Source organism: Perissodus microlepis, chromosome 15 (assembly GCF_051167445.1).
Source record: "Perissodus microlepis isolate ML-2025 ecotype Zambia chromosome 15, ASM5116744v1, whole genome shotgun sequence".
Classification (NCBI taxonomy): domain Eukaryota; kingdom Metazoa; phylum Chordata; class Actinopteri; order Cichliformes; family Cichlidae; genus Perissodus; species Perissodus microlepis.
This window is the reverse complement of record NC_140475.1, coordinates 37,808,047-37,824,146: the sequence shown is the minus strand read 5'-3', so window position 1 is coordinate 37,824,146 and position 16,100 is coordinate 37,808,047. Positions and strand designations below refer to the sequence as shown.

Below are 16,100 nucleotides of genomic sequence, written 5' to 3'. Positions count from 1 at the left end.
AATATTTTATTTTGCAATACTTTTGTTAAAGCCTTGAATTAAGGCTGAGAGTTTCACTTCAATCACATCTTGTTTAAAATCCACTTTGCTGTACAGAAAAAATTAAAGTTAAAGTTAATGTCCAAAAACCTTTGGTCATAACTGCATGTCAAATGCTGTCTCACAATGAGTGTGTCCAAACGTGCAGTCAAATAATCTCCATTTATTAAAAACAGAAATGCTTAGAAAATAACAGCAGTACAGTAAGGTGCAAATTACATTTGAGACATGTTGCATTCTGGACTAGTGGTTGACAGCCTGATCCAGTGATGTTACAGAGAATGTAAAGACTCCCAGTCGAGGATGTTCCAGTCAATGGGAAAATATCAGAAAAGCACAACACAACGCATGGATTACACAGGAATGCTTCAGACTGGAGTGAGGGTCGGGAACAGATTTTGTCTTGAATTCTACTTTTGTTTTTTGCTTTGCTCATAGTTTAAATGTGCTTTTCAGTCTGAGAAAGGGGTCAATGCCCTCTGGGCTGAAGTTTAAACTGCAACTGTCACACTGGAGGTCTCTCTGGGAGGCTGAACACACAACTAGACTTCAAAGCAAATAAATAAGCAGGAAGAAAGCAAGAAAGAGTCCAAGCAGATTTCATGACTAAAGAATAAGATACGGCGATCGAGGGGGGCGTGACAATTCTGAAACAGACCAATCGCACATTAGTGTGAAACCCATGTGGAGCTGTTAAAGCATGCAAAATAAAACCGTTCAGCCGAACCTTAAACGCCACCGCGCTACGAACAGAACCGCGATTTTAGAGGATCTTCACGCCACTGCTGGTGCCCATATCGCACGTCACAGGCATGAGGCCGAAGGCAACAGTGGCAAGCAAACTGAAACTGCTCAGTATGGACTGCAGACTGCTTAACACAGTACATGGTTTTAGCTAATACATGAGACAGACTGAGTTGCAGACAGAGATATATATTTATATATAAATATGGATGCACCGATTATGAAATTTGATACCGATGTTACAAAAAAACTTGGCTGATAGATGACGTTTTTCTTTTTCCTCTTATTTATGTTGCCTTTTTCCCAGGGAAACAGAAATCTTCACCCTGTAAAAATAATTTCTAGTTTTTTAAAGCCTTTCATCACTTTGGAAATTAAGTCAGCACGAAAAATCATGTGACAGCACAGATGAACACTGGGGGCTGTAAGTGGGAAACATCCATCAGAAGTCAACAGCGGCCCAGTTATCAGTGTAGTCGTGATAACTTCCCTTCACATCAGCGGTTCTCAAACTTTTTGTAGCACGCCTGCCACTCAAAAACATGAAACGATCAATAATAATAAAAAAAATCTAATCTGAATTTTAGTGAAATAAATGTCACCACAACCACACCAAACTCTTGTCTACTTTTGTACTTTCAAAAAAATCATACTCATCCACGGTGGATTAACCCCATGTTTCCCCCCTGGTCATAATCACCTGTGGATCTGTGCACCACAGTTTGAGAACCACCTGTGCTGCTCTTCTATTCTGTGTGGACAGAAAAGTTGTTTTTGTGGGTCAGAAATGAGATCAGCTTTTTGTGCACCATGACAACCCTGTCTTTAAAGTGGACTTCATATGCTTTTACTTATTTCCTGTCATACACTAATACTAAACATATGAAACATGGCCACACTTTCAAATAATCACATCAGCTATGTCCACGTAATCCCCATAAGCCCAAGCTCAGACTTCCGACTGCTCTCAGGGCTCGGGGTTACACATTTTGACTTGTATGATGTCAAAGAGATCACATCAGTGCTGTTCAGGGGCCAATCAGAATACAAGTTGCCTTAAAAGAGGAGGAACTTTAGACAACAGATGAACTGAAGCTGGAGGACAACATAAATAATGATTATTCTGCACTGCCAGTCATGCAAAGCTACTCTAGTTGAATCCAAAAATAAAAATAGAGCTGCAAATGAGCATATCAGGTCCATTCCTTTCAAACCTCTGCAGCTCGTTAGCGTGATCTTTTCATTCTCCCTAATGTTTCAGCCTTCTGGATATAATTTACTCATCGGGGGAGTGGGGGATGTCATTCACATGGTGAATCTGACTGGGACGAGAAAATACTGAGGTGCTCATAATGTAGTCCAGAGAGGCTTTCTGGGAGCTACATCAGACTGCTATGAGATGAGGTTAATCAATTTTCATAAAACCAGAAAATCAGAAAGAAGGGGAACTTCAAACCTGGCAAAGTTTACAAGTTTCACTGCATATTCTCTCAGGATATGCTTTCAAAATGACATTGCAAAGGTCTGTATACAGAGCAGTTTACACAATATATATATACACATTACATATTTATAAACTAACCGTCAAATAGTTTATATTTAAGGCTGCCTGCTGGAAAAGTAAAGTTATCAAAAACAGTTACTGCAGTAGGAAATCTGCTTCATGTGCCAGTACTGCTTTTCTGGGGTGGGGGTGTGCATCGTTATGTCCGAGCTGGCTGACTCATGCTGACCAGATGATCGTTAAATCTACGCAACATGTTACGAGAAACTCAATACTGCTCACATCAAAACGAATGGGTCATCATCAAAACGCTCAGGTGGAAAAGAAAAGGTCAGTCATGTGTGGATGAAAGAAGTTCGCCACTGGTCAGTCAGTACGCTACGTTAAGGCCAGCGGGAACTCATCAGAGTGGAGCTCCTCTGTAATGAGATCCCATTTTATACTAACAGTAGAGAAGAACATACACTACAACCAATATTTCTTTTTAAATAAGTATAATATAATGGTTGGATGACAGCGGAGCACCTAAATATTTCAACACTCGCAGCCTGGCTCACAGGTCTGCAGTCAGCAGTGTGCCCACATGTCCCAAAGACAGACACATGGGGCTTCACAGTCAACACTGCACTGGGATCTGTCCATGAGGGAGAGTAGGAGAAGGTTTCACCGGCGGAGCCTCTTCCTACAGTTTGTATTAATCTCCCAAAACGAGCTCACCACCACCATTTATGAGCTCTCCAGGGCATCCAGGACTTTCATGATCTGCTGCTTGATGACCTTCGTGGCATCGCCCGCATTGGGAATCAAATATCTGAGACAGAGAAACAGACATTAGCTGAAAGGGAAAATGTTAATAAATCGTAAAGCCACTACTTTAAAATTCATGTCTGATTAGTTTTTCATCTGTGTGCAGACAAGCACCTCTCAACCGCTGAAATCTCCACTCCAGCTGAATTGTTGGTTCCAAACTTGAACGTGATCAGCTCTGGGTGCTTCTTTTTGGATGTGATCTTCACCACTGAGTTCAGCGCTTGTCTGGACTGGATGTAAGCAAAGCCCTTCCTTGTGGCGATCTCCCTCAGGCAGTACATGTGAGTGGCTGTGATCAACAAGTGACTGGAAACACAAAAGAAGAATCAGTGTTAGGAGTTAATGTTTAATAAGTGGCTGCAGCGCTTGCTTGTTTATTCGTTTCTCATTGCACATCGAAGCCAAACTCGTGCACCCTTGACAGCCAGGGAAGGATGTCACAAACTGTGCTCAAGAAGCCAAAAACATACTTTCACCTCAATGGGAAGCATCACGATTTCAGTGGAGAAAATTAAATTATCAAGAAATGTTAGTCATTCACATTTTATCCTCTTCTTGCAAAGACGTACACTTTACTTTGAAAATCCTGAGAGTGCCCAGGACACTCGCAATGAGTTTCTTAATATTCAGTCGATTAATAGGGCTGTGCGATATGACCAAAATCTCATATCCCGATATAAGACATCTATCGTCCGATAACGATATAAATCACAAAAATGTAACATTTTCTGTAAATTCTGTGAATCTCAGGCAGCTCGACTTGCGTGAAGTGTTTCCAGCTGCGCGTCATGTAGCTGGAGTCGAGTGTTTTAACCGATGCATGAAACGATACATTTTTAGACATAAGTTGTAACGGCGCCGTTTTCTTTGTGTTTATTACACGGCGTGCTGCGGGGAAAAGCCTGTTCTAACGTTTGAGTCTAAGGTTTATTTTTTAGCACCTGGCGGCTCTTTTTTGCTTCTCATCCGTAAACAATCTGCTCTTTCACGTGATTGAGTTTATTTTGAAAAGTCTCAACAGGATCTTGAGCTTTATTGTGAAAGGTTTATGTGGAACATAAACAAGCGGACACTCGAAGGTCTTACCGTCGCTGATTGCTAACGACAACGCATAAAAACAGGCGCTTGTCCGTGTGGTTATATTAAATATAAGAGAAAGAGAGAACTTTAAGAAATGAATATAGCCACTACAGTGACATCAGAACCATGAAAAAATATTGCCGTAAACAGTTTATTTTGTGACACCACGAAACAAACGATAGCGTAAAATGAAACGATAGATGTTTTTATATCGTCATCCGATATGTATCGTTATATCGAACAGCCCTATCGATTAATGCTGTCAAATTTAGTCAAATGCTGCAAAACATGTGGGATGGTGCTTTATAGCGCAGATGGATAATGATCCAAAGCTTCCTGCAAAGCCAACCCAAGAGTTTCTGAAGGAAAAGAAATGGCCAAGTCAGTCACATGATCTCTTTTCAGTTACTGAAGATAAAACTGAAAGCAGAAAGACCCATAAACAAGCAGCAAGTGAAGGCAGACGCAGTAAAGGCGTAGCAGAGGAAACACAGGATTTATTGACGTTCATGGGTTCCAGACTTTATCCAACTATTAAAAACAATCCTTGTATTTAAACTTATGTTAGCTTGTTCAATTAATTTGGAGCCTCTGAAAATCAGGAACTATGTTCAGGAAGCGGTGAAGCACCTTACCTTAGTATTTACAGACTTCAACCTGCCATTATTATGGCTGCCATGCAATATGCTTCAAGGTCACTGTACTCATTTAAAAAGTTTCCTAAACAAAACTGACAGCTTACCTGGGGAACATGTGACCCGTTTCTTTCACCTCGTTACATGGAATATGATGTTTTACATCAGGTTTGTTTATCCAGGTCTGAATGTTGACAATCTCCTTCCGGTCATCATCCGATATGGAGGAACTGTCTATCTCATCTGGCAGGAAGATCAGATGGAAGTAATCATTTTGTTCTTCAAAATAAAAGCCCTCACAATGCTTAAATATTTCACAAAATAATACCCTCTTCTAATTGTAATCTGCGTTTGCTGTAATTTTACCTGTATCGTACTCTTCTTCATCAGCAATACTGAACACAGGCTTCACTCCCCGGTAAGGTTTGCCGACGCGGTCGCTGCTGCTCACATGCCTGATTACAGAGGGCAACAAGGCAGGTCAGAGCATTATAGCCACACTAGATAATTATACATTAAGTGCATTAAACAGTTTGCACACAAACATCAATGGCATGAAGACCTCCAGCCTGCAGTAAAAAAATATTAGCCCACTACTGCCACAGGTTGTGCTGTTAAATACAAAAAGGAAGAGGTTAAACAAGACATTTCTAGCTCGACATCTGGGTTACAGATTAGTGGTTGTATGATATTCAGGGCTATTTAAAGCAAATTATAGTTTATTTTATGGTTTTGCATAGCCCTGACTATCATCTGAAAGAACTATAATGAAATGGAAAGACAGACTTTTCAGTGCATCTCCAAGCAAACAAAGGTGAAGCCAAAGGCCTCGGTGAGTTAGACTAGAAAACGACGACCTTGTGGATGTAAAGATGACTCAATGCTTCCTAAAAGGCTGGAGCAGCTCTGACAGTGCAGACAAAACAGCAGTTTTATGTTGTTAGTGAAAGCATGAAGAGAAATTCTAAGAAACAGTATCTCATAGACAGCCTGCTGCCCGTACTGTATGGGAACGTGTGGTGTTGTTACATGAGTGTAGGCAGGTGTAGGCGGAGATGCTGATACTAAGCATGCGTTAAAAGTCTCCAAAATCCTGGGAGTGGTGCGGGTCTACAGCCAGTGGGCATGCCAGTGATAAACATCTCGATGTTTGGGAGCTCTTACCGATCTGGAATCACCTTCTCTGGCCAGGGTAGATTGAAAGATATTCTATTATGGGATAAGGCACAAGGAACTTAATTTCATGACAGGAAATATGGAAAAGCAAATATGGTGTTTTTAGTCAGGTGTAAATATGCACTAAACCCAAACTAGCAGGATGTCAAAAAACGGTAAATTTTAACTGTTCTGGTAGAATTTCATTTGAAGAGCGATCGTTGGCTCTCAGAAGGCGCTCTCTGGTACTTTGGTGTTTTGGTTTTTAGTATTTGATATGTGAGAAGAATCACAAATTTGATTTTTTTTCAGTGTTATAATATTAATTTGCATTCTGTTATTGTAGCAAACTGTATGATTTACACATGCAGTGTGAGCTTCAGTGGTGAATGATTTGAGGAACTAGTTTCTCACCTGTCGACGGGGGCAGAGGTATTCTCAATGAAGCTGATCATCTTCTCCTTAACATTGACCGACTTGGACTTGAGAGCAAATGTCATTTTGTTGACCAGGGACTTCACACCTTTGCTGTCTCCAGGGCCGCTCAGAGACTCTCCCTGTATTCATGGAAAAATGTAACAATCCTCGCCATCAGACAGAAGATCTCTCTTAACACCTCCAGTGTGGAGCATATTGTGATGTTTATGTCCTTTATGATAAAGTGGGTTGGCTGGCTCCCCTAACTTCTTACATCAGCTGAGCTGAGGCTGCTGTGAGATCCAGATGTGCTGACGATCCAGTGGACGTACGAGGAGTCAAGCCCCTCGACGTTCATGTCTACCAGGTGCTGCTGAAGAGCTGGAAGTACACGTGTCTCTGTGAATTTTAGCTTTCACAATTTTCTGTACTGCAGTTGTGACCAAAAGACAGATATATAAAAATGTGGATGTGTACAAGTTTCTCAGAAACATATCTCTCTCTCTCTCCATCTACCCTATATATACATACATATATGTATAAGAAATGAATATAATATTTTAACTTTATTTCATGCTAAAAAAATGATGATGGATTTGTCCAAAGAAGATCCTGGGACAAATCACTGACAGCCACTGCTGCATCACCTCACCGATGTAACCATTACAAAAACTATAACTTACACATACACACAAAAATAGGCCTCTCCATGTTCATATTACTTCTCTGTGTGTATGCAGACTAATGTGCTTGTCAGTATTGCCATTTTCCTACTCACCCATAAAACCTCCTTTTGCGATGCTGACATACTCTTTGTTTTTCTGTAACAGAAAGCTTGAAATTAGCCGATCTGCTAGAATATCATCCATAATATTGCAAAACAAAGATCACAAAATAATTTGTTTTGCCAAACAAGGTTACACAATTCTCATTTTTCCAGTTAAAACTTCCAGTGATTACTACTTTTTTTTTAAAGCATGAATTATAATGACTTTCCTGCTTCTGCTTCGTTTATTTTATTTTGTAAGCAAACAGAGATTTTGAGAGTTTGAAAAAATCTAAAGGAAACGTTTGTAATTGTTATATGGATCCCACTTTCACAGCTCACCTGCAGGAAATGTGCCAACACCATGTTCATGTACATGTCTTCCTCTTCTCTCCCGCTGCCCATGAAGCACAGGTGCTCTCCGCTGGCGATGGAACCCGACTCTAAAGACTGCTTCTGTGTCTCCAAGAGGGACTTCACAGAGAGTGCAAACTCAGATGGGTTCTGGAGCATCTGTAAGAAGACATAAAGCTTGTTTTATATTCGTTTACTGCAAATATATTTTCCAAAGAATCCCTAAAGCCCCTATCCCTCACCAGGTCTGAGTCCAGGTGGAAAGCTGTGGACAGATGGCCAGCATTGTACTGCTCTGCAGGCCGGCAATCCACCACGAAGAAACGTACCCCATCCTAAAAAAAAAAGAAGAAAAAGTTCAGTTTCCTCACATCCTCTTTCTTCCTTAAACTCACAGGGCAAACTTGAGAACTGTTAATAATTTCCCTCTCAAAGTGTCACTGACCTGCTGCAGCTGGTTTGCCTGCAGAATTTCAGGGACAGACACAGGGAGGCACAATGCCTGACTGAGGTCAGTGTCCTCCTCTTTGAGAGCCACCAAACTGCTACCAAACAGATTCTGATTCATCTACAGAAACAGACAAAGGGAAACAAACAATGAGGTTTTTTTAGATGCTGCCGTTGTCTCTTTGTTTATATTCAGCACTGCTCAGTTTTTATTTGCTTCACCTTTCTGAGCGACAGAGGGGTTTTGCTCTGGTAATACTGGGCCAGTGAAAACAAGTCTTCAATGTCCTCGGACTCCAGGAGAGAAGGAGACGCTTCCAGCATTTCTGGGATGAAATTTTTTTTTCCCCACATTTAATTACATTAAAAAGACATTCAAAAACTGTACAAATGAGAAGAGAGGAACAAACTCACTGATAATGTCCTCTTTGCTTTCTCCCTCTTGTGTAAGTATGGTCTCTCTGAGGATACAAACAAAAACAAACTTTTAGAGCTGGCACAAACAGCCACGAGCTGGATTATCTTTCTGGCTGCATACTTGGCATTGACGAGGATGATAAGCATGAGAAAGAAGATGAGAAAAGGGTCCGCCTGCTGGAGGTACGAGTCCCACAATGTCTGGGTAACTTCAGGAAGGCAGTGGCTTGAAAACAGACTACCCAGCTGTGGAACAGAAACACAGACGCATCGTTTGCCATGGCCACATGAAGAGCAGTGTTACTTGAGCTCTAGAGCTGCACAGGTGGAGAATAGCTGATGAAAAAATATGGAGTAAATGTATGTGAACGAATATCACTTCTGCAGGGGGAAAAATGCTTGTACCAACTTTTATTTCACCAAAATTGAAGCTGTAGGCCGTTAATTGTTTTTGACTGAATCTTTTTCTGAAATGGGGCAAAAATGTTGTAAAACTTATTTAACATGAGGCAACATACCCAGTTGATGGCATAGGAGTCTGGTGTGATCTTTTTGGTGTCCAAGAACGAGCACAGCTCTGGCTCGTGATACTGCAGCAGTAGTCTGTACAGGTGGAAGGGTCGGCCTTTGGGCACACAGTCCCTGAAACGGAAAAGCTTTTACAGTCAAAGCCTGCATGTCTGTGTGAGTGGGGTGAAAAGGATAAGGAGGCTGAGATGACTCACCGAGGGATGTATTTGTTCATGATAGCATAGAAGCAGTTGTAGAGGTCGCTCCGGGGTAGATGAAGCCCCAGCAGCGGTTTGAGCAGGTGCGGCCAGCTGAGCTCAGGGGTGAAAGTGATGTTACGCGACTTGCAGTAGAAAGTGATGACTGACTCAACGTCGGACACCATTTCACTCCTCTCTTCCTCTGACACTGCCAGCTGGTCTAAACATGGGACACACAGAGGGGGTCGGCAGTTTTAGTTATCTTTTCCAAATAGGTCAAGTTTTTGTTTCCTATTGATGCATTAAATGATGTCATTATTATCAGATTTCTATTCAATTGAATCTCTCCCCATAGTTTTGGTTTGAATTTCAAATTAGAGGAGGGTGTGACAAAGACTGGAGGGGAGCTATTCTACTGAACAAGAAGGGAAAAAAGTACAAAGTTAGAGCAGGCTAGATGATTCATGATGTATGGAAGCGAGGCCATCCCGATGGTATACTCCCTGTTTTTTCTATCTAATGTAGGAAGTGGTAAATAAACTCCTCTGCATCTCTTCAGCAGCAAGAGTGCTGCTCCACTGAGGCTTTTTTGCATTATGGAGGGCGGACAATGCTACCTCAACAAGGAAGCGTTAGTATCTTCCCACACCAGCGTCGGAAACTCACAGGAACATGATAGGAAACTGAGATTAGGGAGAAGATTTAAACCTTTAAAGAAAGTATTTTTAAACCAAACATAACATTTCTGGAGGATCATCAGGGCTTCAGAAGTCTTAGCAGTAGATCACCAACATCACACAGGCACAAACTCTCATATTCAGCCCATTAGCAGCATATCATATCAGACAAGAGTTGCAATAAGATAAACTGCAAAAAGCAGATCGATGTTATTACTAAATACTTTGTTTTTTGTAGACGGTCGTCTCAGAGCCAGCTGCACACAGAGACCAGTGCTATTAGTCCAGAACAACTCTATTTAATGAAAATGAGCTTTTAGTTTCTTTTCTGACTTAAAGATAAGACTTAACATGCTTTATGAGTTAATAATCCAAAGAGTTCAAATATGTGAATTTTATCCCTAATTTAAAAAAAAAATCTTATCTAAGCCGAGCTTGTTTTTCCCCACAAATATCCAACTTTAAACTCAAACAGCCTATAATTTTTTTCTTGAATTTTAGCCCCTTAACCTCACCAGCCAAACCCAGTGGATCTTAAATGTTGAGATATGGAGCCAAAAAACAAAATAGAGCAAAATTCCTGACACAAATAATGCACAGACTTTTACTGAAGTAAATATTTATTCTCAAGTTGGATGTGCCAGAAAACGCTTGAGAAACTCACTGCAAATCCAAAAGTCAGGACTGTGTCAACGTATTCAGAGGCACCGACATTTACTCACCGATCAGCTTCTGACTCCGGTTATGAATGAGCTTCTGTTCTGGTAAATCGAGGACACCGTCCCAGGAAGCCAGGCTGTCGCCTTTTCCGGAGACATTGAGAGCAATCTGCAAAAACAAAACAAGGATTCAGTGCTGAGCACGGGGAGAAAAGGAGACCTGACATTTAGGAAATAAAGACTGATCTGCTATAAGTGGCCAAAATCTCACTGCACTGATGGACAACAAATTCATACACATGAAGAAAATACTGTAGCAGCTGCTGATATTATTTTTGGAACATTTTGAGAGAAAAAACGAAATTAATAAAAAAAAAAAAATCTCTGCACCCTCTAGTTCAGCGGTCCCCAACCCCCGGGCCTCGGACCGGTACCGGTCCGTGAGTCGTTTGGTACCGGGCTGCGAGAGTTGAGGCTCAGGTGTGAAATGTGTGGTTTTCAGGGTTTTTATCGGTTTTCAGCGTTATTTTGTTATCGTTTTTATCGTTAACTCGGTTTTCCTGGGTCTTTTCACGTGTGTTATGAATAAATCTTCTTTTTTTCGGTACCGGTACTAGTTTTATTTTGTTGTATTTATCCGCGACACCTTAAAGGCCGGTCCGTGAAAATATTGTCGGGCATAAACCGGTCCGTGGCGCAAAAAAGGTTGGGGACCGCTGCTCTAGTTTACCCCAGTACAGCTGCAGAGCGATGAACAGGTAAAACAGGCTCCAGATCTCAATGAACTTGGCACGCAGCTAAAGCAAATAATTGTTTTTGTTTTGAAAAGTAACAAAGTGGTAAAGATACGTTTCTTCATGTCTCCCTTAGGGAGGCCATATTTACTCACCGACAACTTTGAAAGTTCATTTGATATCTTTAGATTTTTTATGAGCAGTCATTTTCGTACCTCCAGGCTGTAACATGTAAACCACACGATTACAGACTTTTCATTCTTTTCTTTTTTTCAAACACACAACCACTGAGTTACCAAGTTGAAGCTGCAGGAATGAGAAGACCATAGTGAACGCTCCAGATTGCAGCATCTGCTTTGATGAGAAGGTTGTACCAGTGTGTTGTGTTAAGGAGAAACCTGACCATGAAGGGAATGTAGTTGATTAACTGGTCAATCTGCGTTCCCACTCTCACTTATGATCAGAATGAGACTGCAGATACAAATGGTAGAAATGAGCTTTCTTCTTTTTGAAGGCCGCCTGCTCTAGGGGAGCTTTTTGAGGTAATCTGGGTATCTGACCAGGATACCTCCTGGACATGTCATATGTTTTAGGCATGTCCAACTAGGACATGACCCTCAGGCAGACCCAGGACTCCCGGAGGAGCTAAAGAAAGTGACTGGTGAGGAGGTGGTCTAGGAATTATGGCTTAGACGTGCTATCACAAAACAGATGCCCACTCCACAGAGTTGTTATATTCAGGCTTGTGAAACAGGTTGTTTAAAATCAGAATCCATTACTTTGTTTTGGTAAATGGAGTGCTTAGCTTTAAAAATAAATAAATAAACAATTATATAACATATCAATAAGAATCCATTACTTTGTTTTGGTAAATGGAGTGCTTAGCTTTAAAAATAAATAAATAAACAATTATATAACATATCAATAAAATGTAAATGTCTGGCCCATGATATTTTTTGTCATTTCAAGTGTGGCCCAAGTGAATTTCAGTTTATAGTCTATGACTTATACGATGATTAATGGAGCAATTGAAGAATCTGAAAATGAAAGCAAAGTGCAAATTTTTACTTTTAGGTCAGAATGTTTTCAGAGTTTGACACAAACAACAAAAACTACACCTACTTTATTCTCATTTTTAAGGTTTTCCTAAAGTGAAAAAAGAATCTTGTATCTGCTCTCCTGCACTGATAAACACTGTGTTTGATTTGACTTTAAGCATTATTTGAACTTTTTTATAATAAACCAAATTATTCAATTTTATGAGGTGTAAAATTAAAGGCTCTCTGAACTTTACACAGTGACTAAAAGGTCTCCTAATGATATTATCAAACAGCCTATTATCAGACACAATAAACATCCCATTCAAAGCTGCTTTACAACTGGGTGCAGCCGATAACGTGTCTTTTCACAGGCTGGTATTTTGCATGCGAAGCCAAGACGAGTCAGTCACCAGTAACCTATAAGTAGCATCATTATTGTCATCCACATGCTTGACATACAATACTGACTCTTGTTATGTGATGTAAGGCATAACTGAAGTCTTTTCTTTGGGTGTGCCAATAAGAGATGATCCAGTCAACTCACACCTTAACGTAAGAATTCTTGCCTTCTGTCCACAGACGTACAAAGTATGTTGTACATGTCTAATAACTGTTTGAAACCACAATCTAACAGCTGCAACGTTCTCACCTTCCACATCTTGGCCCTGTGTTCAGCTGACTGCTCCTGGACCTGGATGGTGCCCCTCTCCATCTCCATGTCTGAGCCACCAGAGTCAAGAGCGTCAATGAGATCCTGGTCCCTGAAGAGTAACGAACGGCACAGTTACAATCCCACAAAATATAAAGATAAAAGTTCATAGGCTGAAAACAAAACATAAGATTTGAAGAGTTCATTTTAAGGTAAATTATTACACCAAGGTTCAGAGTAAACCCATGCAAAGGCTCACTGATGCAGAAACAATATTATTACTAATAATACCACTATAAACGACAAAACTGCCAATCTTCAAAATTGTGCTGTACTGTCCAGCACTACGTTTTATTAAGTTCATACATCCATCTTCCCGAGGGGGCTGCAGTGCATGTTACAGAGCAAGAAGTGGGGTACACAATAGACAGGTTGCTAGTTTGTCGCAAGGCTAACAAAGACATACAGACAACCATTCACACACATGTTTACACCTATGGGCAATTTAGAAACAGCAGTTAACTGGTGAAGCGAGAGTAGTAATCACACAGAGAACATGCAAACTCAAAGAAAGACGGGGTCAGATGGTGGATTCAAATCCATGACTTTCTCGCTGTGAGGCAACAGGGTTAACAACATGCATTATTATTAACTTCATATTTAACTCAATCATTATTCACATCTGTGTAATTATGTAAATTATGTCAGCTTTTACTATGCCCTGTGTTGTTTATTGCTCTTAATTTACATCTTAATCTTTTTTTTAAATCCATGTTAATTTAACTCCGCATACAGACAGGTGACAAACTCAAGAGGAAAACAATACAGCAACATCATAAAAGGGGGCATTCACAGCTTCCCTGTGAATCTGTGTGTTGGTTCTCCAAATCTCCAAAGAGATGAACACCATTTTTAGATATTTCCTCATCTGACGTTTTGATGAAGCCGGAGAAGAGCAATGTCTAACGCATTTGTTCAAAATCTCCGATGATTGTATGGACACATTTATACATGTGTATAAAATCCAGGTCACTTTTATACTCATGGAACTCCTCAGTGACCCGTGCACTATGACAAATGGCAGTGTCACAGAAGAGATCTTTCTTAACAAAGTAGAAACATTTCACGATAGATCTGAATGGACACGCACCATTCACACCAACAGAGCTACCAGAGCCCTCTCTGCAGGGCTATCGTTCAGGTTTTTCCTTTAATCTGACACATGAAGACCTCTTTCACGATGCCAACCATCTTAATGGCAGCTGCTTTAAAAGTTTTTAGATATAACCAGCACTTTTCTATAAACTCTTTCTATATTTCAGAGTAAAATAAAACTGGAACAACAGAGTGAGGCTGGGGTAGATTAAAGGGAAGCGGCTGTCCGCCTAAATCTTAGCTGTCCGGCTAACATTGCTACTAAACTTCCCACTGAGGCAGAGAAACCGATAAAAATGTAGACTTCGTCACCGAACAGACTTAAAAGCTGTTATTTTATCCGTCTGAGATTTATCGACCGTTAATTTATCAGAACCGGGTTAGCTAATTGTCATGTAGCTGGCTAGCTGGTAAGCAGTAACGTCACCAAACTCCAACACTATTTTAAACACAAAAACTCATCTTTAGTTACTTTACACGGAAATCTGTGACAAAAATCCGACGCGACTGTCTGACAATCGAGACAAAGGCTCCGAAAATATTGACTGAACAACAAATTGTCTCACCAGCTGCCCCGAAGAGCTTCCTCCACGGCATCCGCCATTGTTGTGTTGACGGAGACACGTCAGATGTCGTCAACACGCCCGTTATGCGCGGTGACGTCACCGAACAACGAGGGATCGAGATTGACAAGTGAAATCAAAGTGCGATAAGAAACTGATGAGAAAACTACTTGTTTGCTTTGATTTTGGGCGCTAAAAGTTAATAATTGATCAACAAACAGAGAAAAACAGAAAACATCATCAACATGTGCTGACCTCAGAGTTTAATCCCAACAACCTTCCTGTGATGAAGAAACAATTTACACACAGTGACAAGATCCTAAACGTGGGTCAAAGTTTGTGTTTGTGTGAGAAAGTGTGGGACACATCACTAAAGTCAGGAGTCAGAAATTCTTTATATCTCACTTAAAACATAAACATATGCAATCGATGCAAATAGGTTATACATTTGGCTCTGATCGTGTGAATGACAGTTATTTTTATTTGAATGTAGATTTTCCTAACTTCAGATAATCATAAATGGAAACTTAAGTTTGTTTTTTAGATTTTGTGTGGTAGTCTTTGCATATACATTATAGTTGTAAGTATTGTTATAAATGTAAACATGTTTTTTTAATAGTTTTGCTTGTGTGCACCATCACAGCTGATTTTAAATTGAACAATCAAGACTTGTTTGAAATGTTTGTAAATTAAAGCCATTGCCAGAGGATTAGCAGTAATTGTACAGTCGACTTAGATTCTGTTTCATGGCAAAGTGAGGCCTGCTCTCTTGTTATTCTATAACAAATAACAAAGCAAATAAAACCTATTTTCAAGACAAAATTACAAAAATTGTGTCATGCCCAAATACATATAGACCAGACTACATAAATATTTCTTTTTTCTAATGAACTAATAGTTAAATATTATTTATTCTGCTGTCCATCTTTTCATTTTAGTAGGGAGGCATTCACAGATATATTTTTTTTTCTTGCCAGCATCTGCAACACCTGGAGCCAGATCCTTGGCAAACTGTTGCTGTCACAGCCTTACACGATACAGAAATATAGAAAATTTAATACAGAGTTTGTAACATAAGTCAGTATTAAACTACTTCACTGTTATATCCTTACCTCCCAAACAGCTGTTCCTAAAATATTTCTGCACATAATTATTGGTATACTTAAATACATATTTCAAATATTTATACTGGAAAAAATGAGAGCAAACACCATCACACATTTTGATTTGAATAATAACAGAAAGTTGCTCTTAATGAAATGTTAAATTGTATATCTTGTCTGGGGAAATATCACAGTGATGTTTTTTATCAATCCAATGTAATATCAGTAGGATGTCCTGATATCCAGGAGCTGCTGTCAGTGGTCAGACATCCAAATATTTTAGGGGTTCCAACTTCTTCATGGAGCAGCAGTCCCAAGAGTCCATATTCATATTTATGGTGCCAGAGCTTTACCCTAAAGCATCTGAAAGGTCACGCTTAAGTGTTTTAATAGATTAGCAATTTTAAAACAGCCCTGTCTTCATAAAATTCCTCACAGGAAA

The 16,100-nt window shown here is 40.0% G+C and overlaps 1 protein-coding gene across 2 annotated transcripts; it reads right to left on the bottom strand.

Annotated features, from left to right (window-relative positions):
• Nucleotides 1–182: 182 nt before the first annotated feature.
• Nucleotides 183–14,669, bottom strand: tbc1d23 (TBC1 domain family, member 23). 2 transcript variants are annotated; one of them, XM_084952564.1, is made up of 19 exons: nucleotides 14,559–14,669; nucleotides 12,838–12,949; nucleotides 10,478–10,583; nucleotides 9,094–9,298; nucleotides 8,887–9,010; nucleotides 8,490–8,614; nucleotides 8,366–8,412; nucleotides 8,174–8,277; nucleotides 7,950–8,072; nucleotides 7,747–7,839; nucleotides 7,493–7,663; nucleotides 7,163–7,205; nucleotides 6,659–6,765; nucleotides 6,382–6,524; nucleotides 5,977–6,021; nucleotides 5,179–5,267; nucleotides 4,920–5,055; nucleotides 3,209–3,403; nucleotides 183–3,098 (listed from the first exon to the last, which is right to left on the bottom strand). In XM_084952564.1, the coding sequence occupies exons 1-19, from the start codon at nucleotides 14,594–14,596 to the stop codon at nucleotides 3,014–3,016; spliced, it is 2,091 nt and encodes a 696-aa protein (XP_084808690.1). In that variant the 5' UTR covers nucleotides 14,597–14,669; the 3' UTR covers nucleotides 183–3,013. The 2 variants fall into 2 exon arrangements, with proteins under 2 accessions (XP_084808690.1, XP_084808691.1); XM_084952565.1 differs by lacking the exon at nucleotides 5,977–6,021.
• Between the last annotated feature and the right edge of the window lie 1,431 nt (nucleotides 14,670–16,100).